The following is a 19983-nucleotide window of genomic DNA, read 5'->3' as shown; positions in this document are numbered from 1 at the left end:
TCCCAAATGCTTTACAAATATGCTGGCCTTTAATGCCAGGTCAAAGTCAAGATGGCTCCACTCAGCATAAACTGGCTGCACAAAAAGGGTCAACATATCCTGCGTCCCTTATGTAAAATGTTGTACACTGAAAGGAAGTAATATACACTCCTAACTGACATATCTATAGCTCAGTATACTCACTACAGTATCCACCACTCGGCAAGTGTGTGAATCTAGATGTGACTTAGGGGGAGTGTTTACAATTCTAGTGTTTGCTTTATGCTGCAAAAACTACTATGTCTGTGATGAAGTGCAAACATATGGGGAAAAAAATAGAAAACATTTTTTTGAACAATTTCCCTCTGACTACAGTAGTGAATGTGTACTTCAACCTTACATCATTCTTAATTTTTTGCATAATTTTCCATATGGGTAATACACAGACCTGACAGACAAAAGAGTCTGAAAGCTGAATAATGTTGTTTGCTGTTCTTCAAATATTTAATCGGGCTCATATTTGAAAGTCAAAAAGTACACTCTAACTAACAAACTATCAACCAGGCTGTTCTAAAAATAGACTGCAGGGTGGAGCTAGTTACACAGTATTTTTAACCGCCTTATAAAAGCTAGGCAGCTTTCTCCTAGTCTTCAGTTACAGTGGCATTGTTGAGCTTTTCCAGACACTTTTGTCTGCCAAGAAGCACAATCTTATGTTTTCCAGTTGAGATTAACAAAAATTCAAATAGCAGTTAGTAAGGAGATTGTAATGTTTAGGATATTTGATACTGGAAAGGTTTAGGAAAACAATGTAAAGCAAATGCATTTATAGAGTTTAATATCTCGTGTAACTAATTCCTCATACAGGTAAGCACTCAGCTTTAGACACTCCCATTTTTTCACCTCTTGCATCACCCTGAGGCTTTAGCTGACTTTATAAATTTACACACGAACAGAGTCCTGGGCAAATGAGAAGGAGAGAGTATGGGATGACTACAGGGAGCACTTGAGAAACACCAGACAGCTCATGGTCAGCTGTCTGATGGGAAAGAAATAAAAACATATATATCACCTTCCAGAAAACTACACGGATTCTACTTTATGTCTGGCAATGAGACGGCAATTCTGCAACAGCTGGCGATTTTAGGTAACATTTTGCAAAACTTCTGTAACATGAGTCAGGCATGTTGTCATTCCATGTTTCATTGTCCGTAAATGTCAAAATGAGTGAAACATCTGATGCAATAAGCTTTTTATTAGTACTTATGTTCTGACTGCATACTCTAGCTGCTGTTAATGTTACCTAAAATGTGACTTAGCTGCTCACGAGGACATATTATTAGAGGGAGAAGACCCTTGGCCCCCTGTTCCATGCTCTTCTACAATGACATATAAATGTAGTCTCAAATCTCTCAGTTGCATTTTCGTCTCTAAGGTTAATGTCTGTCTTTACAACTTGGGCATTTCTGTAGATTGAAAAATGGTGGCTATACTTCAGTATTTATTTAACACTTGTACACAGTTATTCTACTAAATACTGCAACGCACTATTTAAATGTATATAATGAAAACATGTCTAATAGATTATACTACAATCCAACAACCAAACATAGCTATTGTTAACTACTCTGCCTTCATCTATGTTTTTTTTTCCTTACGCAGTGGTATGTCATGGCTTAGCAGTGGGTCAGATCTCTTCTTATTACTTCCTACTCCAAAGACCTATGCCATGGGTCAAAGCCCAGGAGTTCTGTCAGAAGTACTATGTGGACCTTGCTGTCCTGACCACAGAGGAGCAGTACTTCACTGTCCTGAATGCTACTCCTGCCACAAAAGTCAGCTTTTGGCTTGGTCTGAAGCGCCAGAGTGTCTCCAGTGACTGGCAGTGGGTGAATGGGGAACAACTGGGCTATGAACACTGGTATAGGAGAAACTATGAAGGCTGCTGTGCAAGTTTAGAGGCCATGCTGGAAAAAGACAAGAACCTGTTGGCTCGCTACTGTAAGGAACCACACATGGTCGTCTGTCAGGGTAAGTAATGCATTTTTGCTGTTTCTGGAGTTAGAAACTGACAAATATAGTAACTACATATGGTAAATGGCCTGTATTTGTATAGCGCTTTAAATAGTCCCTAAGGACCCCAATGCGCTTTACACTACATTCATTCACACACTGGTGAGGGCAAGCTACATTGTAGCCTGGGGCACACTGACAGAGGCAAGGCTGCCGGACACTGGTGCCACCGGGCCCTCTGACCACCACCAGTAGGCAACGGGTGAAGTGTCTTGCCCAAGGACACAACGACCGACACTGTCCAAGCCAGGGCTCAAATCGGCAACCTTCCGATTACAAGATGAACAGCCAACTCTTGAGCTACGATTGCCCCCTAAATATGATACTCAATAAAGATGAGGCACACAACTAAAAAATGCAAACAGTCAGATTCACTGAAACATGATGCAGTGACTAAAAACTTGTTCTACCTGTCTAAGGTGAGTGTGTTGCCACAAGGAAATGATCCCATCGTCTACTGGTTATGTTACGGTGCTTTGTTTATATCCTGCATTCACCTGCCTGTTATTATTTATAACAGATTAGTTAGGCAGCAGTTGAAAAAATCATTATTAAAATAATTTTGCTGGTTTAAACCTGGTATTCAACCTGTCCTTGGCCCACGCTGTGGTACCGGCCTGCTTCAAATCCACCTCCATCGTCCCGATACCCAAAAACTCCAACCCATCTAGCCTCAATGACTACCGCCCAGTAGCACTCACCCCCATCATCACTAAGTGCTTAGAGCAGCTGGTCCTAGCACACTGCAAATCCTGTCTCCCCCCCACCCTGGACCCCCACCAATTCGCATACTGCCAGAACAGGAGCACAGAGGATGCAGTCTCCATTGCACTGCACTCTGTCCTCTCACACCTGGACAACAACAACACCTACGCCAGAATGCTGTTTGTAGACTTCAGTTCAGCGTTCAATACAATCCACCCCTCACAACTCATCAGGAAACTGACAGACCTGGGCATCAGTTCCCTCATCTGCAAATGGTTACTGGACTTCCTGACCAACTGCCCCCAACATGTCCGGCTGGATAACCGCTGCTCATCAACAATCACAATGAACACCGGTGTACCACAAGGCTGTGTGATGAGCCCTTTCCTCTACTCCCTCTTCACCCATGACTGCAGACCTGCCAATGGTTCCAACACCATCATTAAGTTTGCAGATGACACCACGGTGATTGGCCTCATCAGTGACAACGATGAGGCCGCCTACAGGGAGGAGGTGGATCGTCTGGCTGAGTGGTGCAACAGAAACAACGTGCTGCTTAACACCGAGAAGACTAAGGAGCTCATCGTGGACTACAGGAGGAATGCTGACCCACATCCACCCATCCACATTAAGGGGACGGCTGTGGAGCGTGTGAGCAGCTTCAAGTTCCTGGGAGTCCACATCTCCGAGGATCTCATCTGGACGACCAACTGCTCCAAGCTGGTCAAGAAGGCTCACCAGCGCCTCTTCTTCTTGAGGACTCTGAGGAAGAAACACCTGTCCTCAGACATCCTGGTGAACTTCTACCGCTGCACCATCGAGAGCATCCTGACCAACTGTATAACAGTCTGGCACGGGAACTGCTTTGCCTCGGACCGGAAGGCGTTGCAGAGGGTCGTGAAAACTGCCCAGCGCATCGCCGGAGCACCACTTCCTGCCATAAAGGACATCTACAGGAAGCGGTGTCTGAAAAGGGCTGGGAAAATCATCAAAGACCCCAGTCACCCATCACATAGTCTCTTCACTCTCCTGCCCTCTGGGAGGCGCTACAGGAGCCTCTGGACTAAGACCACCAGGTACCGGAACAGCTTCTTTCCTACAGCTGTCAGACTCCTGAACTCTGCCTCCTGACATCTGACGCACGTTAAACTCATGGACTGAACATACACACACCCACAACCACCTACACACACAATGGACAACCGTACCCTCAAACACACAATAATAACATGGACTGAACCACCACTCACAACCACTAGCACTTTATATAGCCTCTGTAGAAATTATCCACATATCTCACTTATCTTAACTGCACTACTGTATAGTGCTGTGTAAATAATCATTCTGTACATACAATAATTTTTAATCCTACAACTGTTTATAACTTGCATAGTTCACATTTCTGTATAGCTGTATATCTCATATTTCTCTAGTTTTTTTATTTCATATTTATATCCTGTTCATAGCCTGTACATAGCTTGTACTCACTACAGCCTGTACATACTTATAGTTATAGAATATTCATAACATACTTCATACCGTGTACATTATAACATACCATAATAGACCCATTTCTGTAATATACTTACATATCTATATTATTGCTAATATATATTGTAATATATCTATATCATGGCTAAAGCACTTCTGGATGGATGCAAACTGCATTTCGTTGCCCTGTACCTGTGACATGTGCAATGACAATAAAGTTGAATTCTAATTCTAATTCTAATTCTCTAAAGCAGGGCTCTAAAACTTGTGGCTTGTGTCACCCTAGTTGCGGCCCATATGTTGAGGTGAAGAAATATAATGCAATTTGGCCCTTGAAATTATTCTTTTTGTTAGGGAGGATTTCTTTCCTGTTGTTCCTTAAAAAGTTCATTAAAAAGCAAAGTTTTGTAAAGAAAACATTTTTCACTGGCAGTAAAAAACTAATGTGTACACTTATGTCTGCATTTTTATTTTGTTAAATATGAACATAATGATTGCAAAAGTGCTGCAATGTGTCTGGCCAGAAAGAGAGTACCAATTTGTTTATTTGGTAGTTCAATGAAAGGCTTCAGTTAGTTAAGAGTGAGAAAAAAATTGTGTTCAAATTTGCAGTTTTGTCTTGTTATACAATATTTGAAATAATACAATGAGATGGCAGTGCCAGCAGTGGCCCGCAGCTCACTGAAGTTGGAGATCCCTGCTCAAAAGCACAGTAACATGAGACAGTACCTCCAACCCATTTAGATAGTTGTGCTAGTCCACCGTAGTTCATGCTGGAGATCATGTTTTAGTATTTTGACAGGATTCTCGTGTTCCTCCCCACAAAAGAGCAGATACTGGTTCTGCTGCTGGCTAGATGCCCCCTCACTGACCTATCTAGCTCTCCTCATATAATAACCCATCACCTGGTATTTAAATCTCTGTTTTCTCCATCATTTTTCATCAAACCTATCTGATAACATGTTCTTTTTATGATCCATGATCCATACCTGAGCTCTTTCGACTCTGACTGTTTTTCTTCCCACAGGTCCACATTCCCCTCAGTCGGTGACAGTGGACTCAGTGGGTGCGGAACATGTGAATCTTAGCTGGAATATCTCTGCCTTTATGCAGACGACACCACACAGTTACAATGTGACCATATGTGACAGCAGGTGTGAGACAGGCCTTTACTCCTGCACCAATGGTTCTGCAGCGATGAGCATCAGCATCTCCAACTTAACATCAGGCACAAAGTATTTCCTACAAATCTCTGCCTTTGTTGTTCGGCCTGACAGCGTTACTGGTGGAAACATCATCCTGCAAAGTAACCCTGCAACAGTAGAAGTTAAAACAGGTAAGGAAGTACTTATTGTTTATTTTTGTGTCATGGCTTGCTTCCTAGATACTGTGTACAATAACTGACAACAACTTAAAATATTCTATTATATTCAGCCCGTTTACTCATCATTGTAAACTGGTGCTCGTCTCCCTCTTTTGCATTTGTGTCTCTATATCCTTTCTACTTCAGTAGATCACGGTATCATCTTTGCTGTTTTGATGGTCATCAAACTCATGTTGCTTGCTCCTCCACTGTGCATTCTTTATCATATCCTTAAAAAAGGTAGGTCTTCTTTCTCCAGTAAAAAATCTATATATTTAAAAAAAATATCCATAACATATAACATCATTTTTATTTCTATTTTTTAAACAGCAGGTAGTTTTGAAGAATCAAATCATTACATCTCTCCAGTGTTGCTCTCAACTGAAGACACAGTAGTTGATCTGGTCTCTCAGAAAACTCCAGGCATTGGTTAAGACACTGAAAAAACACAGTCTAGACTTTTGTAGAAAAATCTCTTTAAATGAAAAATGCCAACACAATGAATATAGAATACATGGAGACAGATTCATTTTTTAAATAAACTGCTTCTCATTTGCAAATGAATCGTTAACCAGTGAGTAGAAAATACTACAGTTAAACCTTCTTTTTTGAAACATGGCATAGCCAAATTTTCCAAAATACATTTGGATTTTTATTCAATTTGATCCTAAATGAGTGACTAAGACCATGAACTCAACAGGATTGTGTTTTCCGTTGCCGTGTACCCACAGACTCATAGTACTGAAAGCCTTTACGCAGCCACAGATATTGCATTGTAGCGGCCCTTCACATAGGATGCAGGTTTAAGGCACTTTCACATTGGCTTCATCTTTATAAACAGACAGCTACACTGTTGTTTTGTATTGTATGGTTGTACCATTGGGCATTCAGATTAGTGAGCGTATGTGAAAATATGTGACCCTCAAAATTTAAAAAAGTAGTCCCTGGAGTATTTGTTAAAAGCATTTTATGCCATATTTTAAATTCATCTCATTTTTTTTTAAAACTAAAACTACCTGTTAGTTGTTTCCCACAAAATGTGTCATGCTGTAACTCATCTCAGTCTGAGTTATGAAGTATTAGCACAGGTCAATACAGTGAAGTGTCAGATGGGCCACTGTAGTATCACTTTTTACCTCAAGATGAAACCGTCATTTGATTTTAATTAATAGTAGGAAGAAATCACATATTATGTATTATGTTGTTTGTGGTTTTGTTTTTCCACTTTTTCTTGATGTACTCACCTTTAGTTTATTTAAAAAAGCAAGAAAGTCAGTAAATGTGAAAAATGAACGAAGAACAATATATTTCATCCAGTGCTGCTAGAAGTTATAAGTCATAAAAATATAAACTATTAAGAGGAACAAAAAGAAAAATGTAAACTGTAAAATTTAAAAAATGTTTATTGTTGTTATTCTTCACTTTTAGCATTTCTCTTTTCTTTTATATTTCTTAGTGTTTTTTGTTCATTTGTTCGTTTATTACAATATTTTTTTTTATTACAGGGCCCATTGATATTGGACGAAATATTATAAAGCTTCTCAAAATGTACTTGTTGCTTTAAATTAGAATTAGACAAACATAACTTTTAGGGTCTTCTCAATAGTTTCAGATTGTGGCAGTGCATTTAATTGAATGTCATGACCCAAATGAAACATTAGCATTTCAAAGACGGAAAATAACATTACCAGTATTCTTGATTGAGAGTGAGATATTTTTCTTGAATCAAACATAGGTCAAAAAAGTAGTGATTACACAAACAAGCAATGTGTTTTACATAAAGACCTTGCTGATCTCATGGTTCTCAGGCCTTTAGGCTGCCTTTAGGATTTATGTAGCATATCAGGCAACAAGTTAACAGTAACTGAATAGTAGTATAAACAGTTGATTACTTACTATACTCTGCTGACAAGCTTATTTACAAAGAGTGGCATAAATACAAATATTCAATAAAGTTGTTGGTTTATTGATTATTTGCGCACATTTAATGAAAAACAAAGAAAAAAGACTTTGGGATTGTACCAACTTGTTCTTTCTATAATTTCTATAATTTTTTTTATATTAATCTTGTTTGTTTTTTATTCCTGTTGTCTACTATTTATATTTGTTCCCAGCACAGTTGGTATGGAGCACCTGTAATTTCATTGTACATGTACAATGACAATAAAGGACTATTCTATTTCATTCTGTTGTTTTCTATTCCTGTTTCTACAGGAAAGTAAAAAGGTATGTAGCAGCCATGTGCTGCTAATGCACTTGATTAACTGATCATCAGCATGTATGACCACCTATATAAAAGCACAGGTTTTGGCAGTTTGCTGGTCTGGAGCACTCAGGTGTCAGTGTTATAGAAAGGCATAATCTTCCCTGGAGTGTATGTCAAAGCAAATTCATCCTAAGGTCAAACCATGAAGTGCTGAGAGACATTGCAAAAAACCCAAGAGCTACATCTCAGATTCTAAAGGCCTCAGTTAGCATATTAAATGTTAAAGTTCAAAATTGTACGATTATGAAAGTAGAATCTGAGCAAACAGCTAGATTTCTGGAACAGTGTTCTTTGGAACAATGACTCTAACACACAGTGCCAGATTTGGAGAAAACCAAACTCAGTATATCAGCACAAACACTTCATACCGACTGTCAAACATTAAATAGAGGTGGAGCTTTGTTGACCTCAGTTTGTTTTGCAGTCACAGGATCTGGGGACCTTGCAGTCATTGATTCGACCATGAACTAATCTGTATACAAAGTTAATGCAAAGTTAATGTGAGGCCATCTGTCTGACAGCTAAAGCTTGGCTGAAACTGGGCCATGCAACAGGAATAAAGATGTCGGGCATACCAACAACAGCAGAATGGCTGAAAAAGAAAGGAGTCAAGCTGTTACGGTCATCTAGTCAAAGTCTAGAGAAGAAGAGTTGACCAACATTCTGCCACAAAAAGTGTTAAAGTAATACAGAATATGAGAGCTTTAACTTATTGCTGCCAAAGGTGGTTCCACAAGGTGTTAAATCAAGACCTATACTTACTTTTTCAAACCACTGCATAGTGTTCAGTGGAACAAATGCTACGCAGTGCTATGACTAACATACCGACTCAGTCATTAATTTTGCTCAACTTCCAGTCTATGACTGGGCTAGACTGAGGGGAGTGGGGTGTAGGTTTTCCTGTGGTTTTGTCTCTTTTCACACAGAAAAAAAAACTCCAAGTGAACCAAAACGTGTCACTACAAACCACATGAGAACATTTAGTCTGCTTATTGGTCAGATGTGTCTGGGGCTGGAGCAACAGATGCAAATACAGAAAGAAGGTGCTCTCTTCTGGCCTAGTCAGTAGCATTGAGAATTTAAATTACTTGTATGGCTAGTTGCTATCCCACACTAACCATTTGGGTACTCTAAACATGAATGGTATTTTGCCACATCCCAGAACACAAAGGATACCTGACAAAGGATACCTGACTAGAGGACGATGTTTCCAGTTTGGAAACATCGTCATTGTCACTCTAACTTCACACTCCAAATAACTGAAAAGGCTACAGACTAAATACTAAGCTCCATATTTTAGAGAAGATTATTATTCCTTCAGGGTATATCTGTGGAGTCCCAGCTAACATACATGCTTCACTGACTCTCAGTGGCACTAGCTGCCAGATGAAGCTACTCCGAAGTCACATGTCTGATAAGAAAAACAGAAAAGAACCTCTACAGAGAAAAAAATAGTGACCATAGTGACCACTACCAGTCAAAGGTTTAGACGCACCTTCTCATTTGATGGTTTTCTTTATTTTCATGACAATTTGCATTGTAGATTCTCACTGAAGCCATCAAATATATGAATCAAAATATATGGAATTATGAAGCGCATGTGTGTAACTAAATATCTTGATGCATGCTCAGTCATCCAGGTAAGTAAATCTCCAAAAGTTGATTCTGTTCATCTGGACGTAGCGTTTTGTGGGAGAAACGTTTCGTCACTCATCCAAGTGTCTTCAGTCTCAGCTGACTGCAGGTTTCCCCAATCTTATAAACAATGGGCTGGGAGGTCAGTTCCTTAATGTTAATTATGCTAATTCTCATGACCATTGATCAACAACCACTGACCAAAGCCCAGTGATCAATGGCCATGAGTACCATTCACAGAGAGTTGGGGAATGGCTGCAATCACAGCATTGTAAGGTGGTGAAAGATGTACCCTCTGTAAAGGGAAAAGGGAAAGACCATCTCTGATATCGAGAAGGGGGCCTAAGGGTATATATGTAACTAAATATATTTTAGATTTTAGATTCCTTTGTTGACAGTGCTGCAAACCCTTGGCCTTCTCTCAGTGAGCTTCATGATGTAGTCACCTGAAATGGTTTTCACAGATTATGTCAAGGAGGCCAACGGCCTGTACAAGAACTGGACCCAAGTGCGGGATGAAGTGTGGAGGCAAAATAGTTGAACTGAAGTAGTTTTTATTTACAGTGGCACAGGAAAAACAGGAAAGACTAAACCTAGGAACTTAGTGTTTCGTGATATACAATATAGTGCTTGGTGGGGGAATGCTAGTGTTACAGGAGGCCGGGATCCACACCAGCCACACCCAGCTGCTCACACGGACCATGACAGATGGGCTTTGTCAGGGTTCCTTTGTGGATTTGCTCAAATAGATACTAGGAAGCCACTACTAAGGAAAAGCAACAAGCAGAAGAGATTTGTTTGGACCAAGAAGCACGAGGAATGGACATTAGAGCAGAGAAAATCTGTGCTTTGGTCTGATTAGTCTAAATTTGAAATCTTTGGTTCCAGCCACTGTGTTTTTGTACGACGCAGAAACATGCATGGTTCCCACCATGAAGCATCGAGGAGGAGGTGTGATGGGGTGCTTTGGTGGTGACACTGTTGGGGATTTATTAAAAATTGAAGGCACACTGAACCAGCATGGCTACCACAGCATCCTGCAGCGACACGACATCCCATGTGGTTTGCGTTCAGTTCGACCGTCATTTATTTTTCAACAGGCAATGACCCCAAACACACCTCCGGGCTGTCTAAGGGGTATTCGACAAAGAAGGAGAGTGATGATCTGCACCAGATGACTTGGCCTCCACAGTTACCTGACCTAAACCCAATCGAGATGGTTTGGGATCTGATGGACCACAAAGTGAAGGCAAAAGGGCCAACAACTATTCAGCATCTCTGGGAACTCCTACAAAACTGTTGGAAAACCATTTCAGCTGACTACCTCATTGAAGCTCATCGAGATAATGCCAAGAGTGTGCAAAGCAATAATCAAAGAAAAGAGTAGCTATTTTGAAGAATCTAAAATATAAAAAATATATAATTTATAAAATATAAATAGTCATGAAAAGAAAGAAAAAACATTAAATGAGAAGGTGTGTCCAAACTTTTGACTGATATTGTAGTTCTTGTAAAGGACTTGTTCTTTCAACAGGAATAATGTCCTCCTCCAACTGTTTCACTCTAGTCCATGTATTGACACCTGCACCCACTGATGACTTGCACTGTGCCACACAGAGCATGAGATTTACAAATACTTGTAAATCGGATCACTGGCTTTGAAATGAATGCATCCTCACCTCATGCTTGCGACCGCTTTTCATGACACATGAATTTCCATTTGTCAGACCACTTCCTCTGAGCTTACATAAAGGCGACTTTGTGCACCATAGTGTGTTTCAGTCTATTTAGATCAAAGCGAAACAAGAAGAAATGCTCTGCCTAAGGAGTTTCAGTGTTTTCCTCTCATGTATTGTCCTTCTCATTATTCAGTCAAGTGAGTTATTTCATCTGTTGTGCATTTGTTTATTTAATACTAATGAATTAATTGATGTAAATATGCCTAAGTCATGGTAATGTTTTTCTGCTTGTTTCTTATGCTTTGTTTAGTGTTGTGCATGTAGATTGTGTGATCTAAATGTCTTTTAGCTTTACAAAGGAAGCCGTGAAGAGAATTTATCTGTTCATCTCAACGACCTCTTTGAATATTTGTCATTTTAGGTCATGGTTCTGAGATTATTGGAGGTACTGAGGTGAAACCACACTCGCTGCCTTACATGGCTCTGCTGGAGAGTGACAAACCAATATGTGGAGGGGTACTAATTGATCAAGCATGGGTCCTGACTGCTGCACACTGTCATAGGTAGGAATCTTTCACATTAACATTTGAAAATTGCAATCTTAATTTTTGTTGGAGCTTGCAAAGATGTTGCACTATGATTATTCAAAATGTCATGCTAGTCAGTAAGATTTCCTCTTTATGATGCTCCACTCAGCATTCATTATAGCAGCTATAATTTGGCAGATAGTTATTTGACTCAAGAAACCACAACAGCTCAGGGGCTTGAACACTTCTTTACAAGAAACAAGTGCTGCTCTGCTTCACTGTTACCATATTTGGCACTTTCTTAGTCAGTAAACCTATTCCATAACTGAACTGTAATTTAACACTGCACCGTTTTTGCTCTTACAGCATTAAGAAGGTGTTGCTGGGGGTGCACTCCATCAAAGCAGATGAAAAAGATTTCCGACAGGTCCGAAAGGTGAAAAAAAGTTTGCCTCATCCCTGCTATGATGGGACGGACAAGGTCAATGACCTCATGTTACTCAAGGTAATGTTACTACAAAAGAATGGAAAAGTGATCCAAGATTGCTGATAATTATATTTAGAGGAATTTATAGAAAATGTGTTTTTGTTGACTTTTCTCTAAGTCAAAATTATACATATAAGCTCAAATATATACATGCTCTCGCTCAAATATGATAAGTGTGTGTGTTTTATTGTTTGTTTTTTACTAATTCTATAAAAGCAATGATGAAACCATTATGGTTAAATAAGTATTATTTCAATTTCAGCTGGACAAGAAAGTGAAAAAAACCAAAGCTGTAAATTGGGTCACGCTGCCCAAAACCAGTATGGAGCCGAAAGCTGGCAGCGTCTGTGTGGTGGCTGGATGGGGAACTACTAAAAACAATGTCAAGCAAATGTCAGATGTCCTGAGGTCTGTCAATGTAACAGTGATTGACAGAGTGAAGTGCAACTCAGCTGATTATTACAATCTCAATCCTGTTATCACCAGCAGCATGATATGTGCTGGTTCGAATGGCAGAAACACAGCCGATACCTGTCTGGTATGTACGCCTCACTGTCCACTTCGCTACTTGAACCATAAACGAGTCGAAAAAAAAAATGAATAAATGACCCTCATATTATTGCTCTCTTTGCAGGGGGATTCAGGAGGACCTCTCATGTGCAATGGTGTGCTAGCTGGAATCACTTCCTTTGGACGGATGTGTGGTCTCATTAAAAAACCCGGAGTTTACTCTTTTCTGTCAGAAAAACAACTCCAGTGGATCAAAAATACAATGAAGGGATCTAAAATAGAATGAGTTCTCTGAATCATTCCTGCTTCCATCTTTAAATTAAAGAGGGTTCAGTTGTGTTATTTTGCCACCACAAGTCTACATTTATATCTGTCTATATTTATGATTTTAGGGATGATGTTAAACCAGAGTCTTACTGAAAGTTTGTTGTAAATCAGTGGTTGTCAAACTGTAGAAATATGGTGTGAAACTCAGTTGACTGATACAAGTGTACTTTTTTGTAATGCACTTTTGTTTTGCATTAGTAACCAGTGGTCTGGGTTACTAAATGTAGAAAAAGCAACTGCACCAAGAATCAGATGCCATATTGAGATAAGAGTGTCTAGATAAATGTCTTGTAAAGACAAAGTTATTGCATTCAGTATGAAAGATGTCTTGTTTGTATACTTTATGGTTAAATTTTTTTTTTTTATGTTTTCTGTTTTTATATTACTCTGAAGCACTATGTGGTTTTTACCCTGTGAAGAGAGCTATATAAATAAATTGAATTGAATTGAATTGAATGATGGTGGTTAGGATTATCCATGATGCATTATAATTTGTTTAGTGACCTGATCTCGGTTTGCAGCCATTTTGAGCTACTACAACTTAATACACAGCAAAAAACCCACAAAATAGTAAGTTGAAATTAAGCTGAAAATGATGACTAATCTTTAACCACAATCACGAATTGAAAAAGTTAACAGTAAACAGATTGCTTGCTTGTATGAATATAATGATACTTCTTATCTGTCAGTGGTTAAATATACATTAATTTAACAAGACCCAGAACAACACCTTCAGTTAGAGGTGTCTCTTTTTTTGTCAGAAAAACAACTCAACTGAATCATGAATAAATTAAGCCAACTGAAATTTCATGACTCTAGAGGCATCAACATGCTAAACAAGATGGAAATCTTTGGCGTCTTGTTGTCATTGCGGTCTCTGTCGGGTCCTCTACCAGAGGCCCGGGAGCTTGAGGGTCCTATACACACATGTGATCGTAGTTCTGCTGTGGTTAGCCATTTCGGCTGCAGGAACTGAAGTCAGATGAGTCAAATATTTGCAGGATAACTGCCTTTGTGGCCTTTCTGTTTACCAAAAATAGACACAGCCACTGTGATAGGTGATGGATTAAAATATATTATTATAGATGCCGTCACTGCAGATTGCACATATAGGTTGAGACATAAAAAGAAAAGCCAGTCCTATATTCTTTCTCTTGGCCAACAGGGAATTACTCCTTTGGAAAAAAAACAAACAAACAATCAAAGTTCCTGCAGTGGAAAATGACATATTTTCCCTTTTTACCCTTGTTTTTCCTGTTTGTGAACAAAGATGTTTGTTGCTTGTTAATTTAAAAAAATGATATTTTCTCTTTTTTCAAATTACATAAAATACCAAGAGAAATACAAGTGCTCCTGTTTGCTGCAGTCAATCACATGTGCTGGAAACACATCAGATAAACACATATTTTGTGGACATACAAACCCCATGAAAGTAAAACAAAGTGAGATTATTCAACCTGTTAGCCAGAAAGATTCACCACTTCCCGTATTACAAACCTTAAAAAAAGAGAGAGCTGTGAACAAATTTTTCTTACACATGCTTTCTCGGTTGTTGACTTCTCATTCTGAGTAGTAGTTAATTACAGTAAAGTCAACATAGAAAACTAAATGACTCTGCCTTTAATTAAGTAATTAATTATTAATATTTTGTAAATAATCAGTCCCTTCATCTTTTGGGTGCTCCCTTTGAGACGTTATACCAACCCTCTGCATGTCTGCCTCAATGGCATCCATAAACCTCTGGGGTCTTCCTCCTTTCCTCTTGCCTGGTATCTCCAAATTTAACATCCTTTGTCCTACATTTTTTGTTTTCCTTCCTTTCACATTGCCTTTGAGTTTCAAGTGAAGTTGTGGGTTTTGCATCTGGACAGAGTATTGCTCTCTGGACAGATTGTTTTCACCTCAGTGGTGGCAGTCAGGCTCTCCTTGCTACAAATCTGTATTTTTTTCCCCTGTGACTTGGCATTGTTGCTCAGTCTGCTCCAGTGACTTCTTCTCTTGTCTGGATTCCTATCCATGTTCTCCATCTGCCAGTTTAATTAGTTCAATACTGCCTCCAGCAGGACCAATGGCGATTGGCAGCCGACCGCACTAGAGGCCAGCCACCTCAGTGCGAGCCAAGATCAGGGTTGCAGGGCTCCAAGCACCCAAGAACCACCTCCCCCCAAAACAAGGGAGGTTCAAGCCACCCGGACCACCAAGGGAGCGGGTCAGCATTAACACAAGCACCCCACTGCTCAACAGCAGTGCTGGCCCCAAAGGCTGCAAAGAGTCCTGTGAAAACTTCCATTTTCACATAACTATGCTTAAAATTAAGATGATTTCTAGAGTTAAAGTTCAGTATTATTTGAGGTGAGATCTCTTTGAATGACAGCTGGATATAAATTGTACGATTAACAACAACAGGAACTGATAGGAAGTAGAATGGTTCCTTTAATGGTTCCACTGTCACATCAGATTCCAAAGAGCGAAGATGACCACAGCCTAAATACTAAACTCAAAATTTCACAAACCAAAAGGTGTAACCAATAGGATACATCCATATAAAGCAGTAGAAAATGATGTTTCCTTCAGGACGTATCTGTGGACTGTCTGCTGACAGACATGCCTCATTGTCTCTTACTGGCACCAGTTGACAGGCGAAGCCGCTTCAAAGCTACATGTCTGATAAGGAAATAATATCTACACCGACTGTAAAGTTATTGTAAGGTGCTTTTTCTTTTAACATCAACACACTCTTTCAGCTGTTTCATATAAGTAGATATATGGACATGTACATTCAAGGATGACTCATAGTACACCAGACAGAACAAACCTCAGCAACGACATAGAAAAAAGACATGGTTATGAATAATTGTAAATGCTACCACTATCTTTGAAATGAATGCATTCCCACGTCATGTGTGAGCCCGTTTTGCTGAATTTTCAGACCACTTCCTTTGGGCTTAGTAGATAAAGACGAGTGTGCGCACCAGAGCGTGTTTTAGTCAAAGCCAAATAAGAAGAAATGTACTACCTCGGATGTTTCCGTGTCTTCATCTCATGTGTTGTTCTTTTTATTGTTCAGTCAAGTGAGTAATTTCTTCTGCTTTTGATTTATTTAATACTAAGTATTAAATAAGGCTGGACATTTTTACTCATTAATGACCATATGTCTATATGTCTATTTCTGTCATAGTAATGTTTTTCAGCAAATTTGTTATGGTTTCTTAGTTGGAGTCTAATTTCACTTTTCCTGATCACTCCTACATGAATTTTAAAGGTTTAATAAGTGTTAGAATTTGTATTTGGATGTGCTTCAGGTATTTTGTGTATAGATTCTGTGATCTGTGTCACATAGATGTCTTATAGGCTTAAAAAGCAAGGTGTGCAGAGAGTTTTCTGTCTTTGGTTTAAGCGCTTGTCGATTCATTTATCTTAGTGATCTCTTTGAATATTTGTCATTTTAGGTGATGGTGCTGAGATTATTGGAGGGAATGAAGTCAAGCCACACTCACTGCCTTTCATGGCTCTCCTTAAGGGTAACAAGGGCTATTGTGGAGGGATACTAATTGATCAAGCATGGATCCTGACTGCTGCTCACTGTGATAAGTAGGAATCTGAAGCATTTGTTTATGTTTTTACTGGATCACAAAAAAATCAATTTCGTCATGGTTATTTAAAATATCATGCAAGTCAACACTTTTAAGCTTCATGATACTCCAATCAGCTACATGCCACATTCTGACCTTAGTATTTTTATCATGTAACCCCTCAGTAATCAGAGAGAAAGTAAATCTTCATTGCTTCTTTATTTGACACTTTCTTGGCCAGTAAACCTATGCCATAATTGAACTTTAATTTAACACTGCACTGTTTTGGCTCTTTTAGAATTAAGAACGTGTTGCTGGGAGTGCACTCCATCAGTAGAGATAAAAAAAACTTCAGGCAGAACCAAAAGGTGAAAAAACGTTTTCCTCATCCCCGCTTTGATGCAAAAGACAGGGTCAATGACCTCATGTTACTCAAGGTAAGGTGACTACAAAAGAATGGAAAAACAATCCATAGCGATTTCCAATAAATTTATGTTTGCTAACATTACATAGTACATATTAAGAAAGAAGAGAAAATGTTTAATCAAGATAAATACAATTGCAAAGCCAGGGTGTCACTTGTGATTATTTAACTTCAGATATAAAATTAGATCTATCTCATCTTCCCATCTGTTCAAAATTCAACAGCTCAAATTTCACCTGAGATCAGAAAGAGAAAGATGCTTTTCTGCAAAATTTACATAATTTTTCTTTTTTCATTTAATGTTAGTATGACAGAGCATCAGGGCCGCATTAAGAACAAAAGTATTACTAATCATTTTGAGAATAAAGTTGAAATTTCAAGATAATCTTTAAATCTTGAGACTGTTTGTCAATAAAAGAGTGGGAAAGTGGAGATTGCAGTTGTTGTGTCAAGACACATTGCCACATTTGTCATGCCCTCTTGGAAGAGTGGATTTTGTATAGGATATAACAGTAAGTGTAAGCTGCACAATCCTGAAAATTTCTGATATTTTGAATTTTTTGTTCAAAATAGAATTACAACTTTAGTCTTGCAATTTCGATTGTGATTAAAGACTGACTTCATGTTGAGTCGACTTAAGTGATTTCATTCAAAATAAATTTGTGTTTTTTAATTGTTTTTATTTTATCTTATTTATTTATTGTACAAATTCTATTAAGGCAATGATGAATTCACTATGCTTAAGTAAATAAATCTTAAACTTTAGCTTAACAAGGAAGTGAAGAAAACCGAGACGGTTAATTGGCTCAAGTTGGTCAACACTGTCAAAGATCCTGCAGCTGGAAGCATCTGTGTGGTGGCTGGATGGGGAACAACTAAAAGCAATGTCAAGCAAATGTCAGATGTCCTGAGGTCTGTCGATGTAACAGTGATTGACAGAGTGAAGTGCAACTCACGTGCCTATTACAACCACAAACCTGTTATCACCAGCAGCATGATATGTGCTGGCTCAGAGAAAGCAGATACCTGTGCGGTATGTATGCCTGATAATTATTTTTACCACTTTAACTGTTAATGATCAGAAAAAATAAACTAATAAATAAATTCAAGTCGATCCTATTTTATCCATATCGTAACAACAGTTGTCTTAAAGCATTGTAAGGTAAAGACTGTACAATAATACAGAAAAAACACCAACAATCAGAAGACCCCCTATGAACACATACTTTGGAGACAGTGAGAAGGAAAAACTCTCTTTTAACAGGAAGAAACCTCCAGCACAGCCAGGTTCAGGAGGGGCAGCCATTTGCCTCGAACAGTGGGAGGTAGAGGGAGGAAGACAGGGAAAAGACATGCTGTTGATGAGAGGCAGAGATTATTAATAACTTATAATTAAATGCAAAGTGGTGTATAAACACACAGTGAATGAAGAAACACTCATTGACCATCATATTATAATTTTCTCCACAGGGAGATTCAGGAGGACCGCTGTTGTGCAATGGTGTGCTAACAGGAATCACTTCCTTTGGATCTAAGAAGTGTGGTAAACTCCCTGGAGTGTTTGCTTTTCTGTCAGATGAACAACTCCAGTGGATCAAAAAAACTATGACTCAAAATTAGATCTCTCTCTGAGTCTTTTTCCTTCTTAAACTTCTACTATCTGTTAAATATTTGTTTTTATTGCATAAATAGTTTTTTTTTTGTCACCAATGGTCTGCATTTATATGTGTCTATATTTTGAGGTTTAAAGGATTTTGTTAAAGCAGATAAGATTTCTCTAAGAGTCTTACTTGACATGGGTGTTCTCAAACAGTGGAGCAGGCCCCACTGATGGGGCACAGTGGGAAAATATCGGGTGAAATTAAGTTGAATCAATATGACTGGAAAGCTGTATTTTTGCTATAAAAGAAAATTGAGCATTTTTTGAATATCTGCCAAAAACTAGCGGTCTAAACCTTTTTAAAAAATAGTAAAAGAAATGGGATAAAAATGAACTGAAATAAAGCTGTTGAAAATGAGAAGTGCATGATTCTTTGCTAGATGCGTGTGTTTTGAAGACAAAGGTATGTCATGTTGTATGAAACATGACATCTTTCTATCCTTGTGTGCCTGTCCAATAAGTGGGGGTCTAATGATGGTGGTCAGGATCATCTATGATGATGGTTTGTTCAGTGACCGCACCTCAGCTTCAAAAAAGTGACGTTTGCACTCATTTATATGAATGGTGATATGTCACCACATGGTCCCGCACTTTATTCACTGTCATCTTGGAAAGTGTCAGCAGAATTACAGTCTCGTCCTCTTCACCATTTAGCCATCTAGGCGAGCAAGTGTAACTGGAGTTAATTTTTTGTCTAGACCATCAAACACAAATTCAAATAGTCTATGTGCATTTGTCTGTTTATAAAACAAGAATAAACGAAATGTGCAAGTCACTCATGTATATGACCCATGACAGGCAATATTTGTCCTATTGTTGCCAAATTTGCAAGTGATATGTCAAATATGATTGTCAGTCTGGGTATATAATAACATATAAAATTAAACTTTAGTAAACAACAAAAATACTGCTGCCTGAAAAACCTTTACCACTGGAGCCACCATAGAGTTTATGATAGACACAAATATTTTGTTAAAATTGTGACCCTTACCAAGTACCTCTCTTTACTATAATTCCTTGTATTACTTGAGTAATTCTGATAACACAATCCAAAATCAGCATTTGTTCAGCTTCACCAGGAAGATGAAAGTTTTGTGTTGACCATTAACCCTGTAAGACCCATCCCATTCAACCCCAACCCATTTTTTTGGTATGTTTATTAACCCTTATAACAAAATACACTTTTTTTTTTGCTATATCATGTTGTTCATGACACATTTTTATTATATATTTATTATATATTTTTTGTGTCACATTTGATACATTGGGCGTTTGTCCATAACAT

At 38.6% G+C, this 19983-nt stretch overlaps 3 protein-coding genes across 5 annotated transcripts; all 3 read left to right on the top strand.

Annotated features, from left to right (window-relative positions):
* The first annotated feature begins 656 nt into the window (after positions 1 to 656).
* On the top strand, positions 657 to 7795 carry LOC100712577 (uncharacterized). 3 transcript variants are annotated; one of them, XM_025911878.1, is made up of 6 exons: positions 657 to 846; positions 936 to 1126; positions 1642 to 2010; positions 5276 to 5584; positions 5762 to 5851; positions 5942 to 7795. In XM_025911878.1, the coding sequence occupies exons 2-6, from the start codon at positions 1081 to 1083 to the stop codon at positions 6043 to 6045; spliced, it is 918 nt and encodes a 305-aa protein (XP_025767663.1). In that variant the 5' UTR covers positions 657 to 846; positions 936 to 1080; the 3' UTR covers positions 6046 to 7795. The 3 variants fall into 3 exon arrangements, with proteins under 3 accessions (XP_025767663.1, XP_025767662.1, XP_025767661.1); XM_025911877.1 differs by having other exon boundaries at positions 659 to 846; positions 5759 to 5851; positions 5945 to 7795; XM_025911876.1 differs by having other exon boundaries at positions 661 to 846; positions 5759 to 5851.
* Positions 7796 to 11228: 3433 nt separating this feature from the next.
* On the top strand, positions 11229 to 13650 carry LOC112848326 (granzyme A). Its single transcript, XM_025912002.1, has 5 exons — positions 11229 to 11388; positions 11613 to 11754; positions 12085 to 12223; positions 12468 to 12743; positions 12840 to 13650. The coding sequence occupies exons 1-5, from the start codon at positions 11325 to 11327 to the stop codon at positions 12999 to 13001; spliced, it is 783 nt and encodes a 260-aa protein (XP_025767787.1). The 5' UTR covers positions 11229 to 11324; the 3' UTR covers positions 13002 to 13650.
* A 2380-nt stretch (positions 13651 to 16030) lies between these two features.
* Positions 16031 to 19027, top strand: LOC109204553 (granzyme A-like). Its single transcript, XM_019365652.1, has 5 exons — positions 16031 to 16113; positions 16492 to 16633; positions 16913 to 17051; positions 17805 to 18071; positions 18509 to 19027. Exons 1-5 carry the CDS (start codon positions 16050 to 16052, stop codon positions 18656 to 18658), a joined length of 762 nt encoding a protein of 253 aa, XP_019221197.1. The 5' UTR covers positions 16031 to 16049; the 3' UTR covers positions 18659 to 19027.
* Positions 19028 to 19983: the final 956 nt, after the last annotated feature.

The sequence above is a fragment of the Oreochromis niloticus genome, linkage group LG12, assembly GCF_001858045.2.
Source record: "Oreochromis niloticus isolate F11D_XX linkage group LG12, O_niloticus_UMD_NMBU, whole genome shotgun sequence".
NCBI lineage: Eukaryota > Metazoa > Chordata > Actinopteri > Cichliformes > Cichlidae > Oreochromis > Oreochromis niloticus.
The sequence above is the reverse complement of the archived record's forward strand: the minus strand, read 5'-3'. Positions and strand labels throughout refer to the sequence as shown.

Coding starts and splice junctions, on each gene's coding strand:
- LOC100712577 (XM_025911876.1), top strand. CDS start 1,081: ATGTCTGGCAATGAGACGGCAATTCTGCAACAGCTGGCGATTTTAG. Junction 2,011..5,275: donor ACACATGGTCGTCTGTCAGG/GTAAGTAATGCA, acceptor TTCTTCCCACAG/GTCCACATTCCCCTCAGTCG. Junction 5,852..5,941: donor TTATCATATCCTTAAAAAAG/GTAGGTCTTCTT, acceptor TTTTTTAAACAG/CAGGTAGTTTTGAAGAATCA.
- LOC112848326 (XM_025912002.1), top strand. CDS start 11,325: ATGCTCTGCCTAAGGAGTTTCAGTGTTTTCCTCTCATGTATTGTCCTT. Junction 11,389..11,612: donor CCTTCTCATTATTCAGTCAA/GTGAGTTATTTC, acceptor TTGTCATTTTAG/GTCATGGTTCTGAGATTATT. Junction 12,224..12,467: donor ATGACCTCATGTTACTCAAG/GTAATGTTACTA, acceptor TTTCAATTTCAG/CTGGACAAGAAAGTGAAAAA.
- LOC109204553 (XM_019365652.1), top strand. CDS start 16,050: ATGTACTACCTCGGATGTTTCCGTGTCTTCATCTCATGTGTTGTTCTT. Junction 16,634..16,912: donor ACTGCTGCTCACTGTGATAA/GTAGGAATCTGA, acceptor TGGCTCTTTTAG/AATTAAGAACGTGTTGCTGG. Junction 17,052..17,804: donor ATGACCTCATGTTACTCAAG/GTAAGGTGACTA, acceptor CTTAAACTTTAG/CTTAACAAGGAAGTGAAGAA.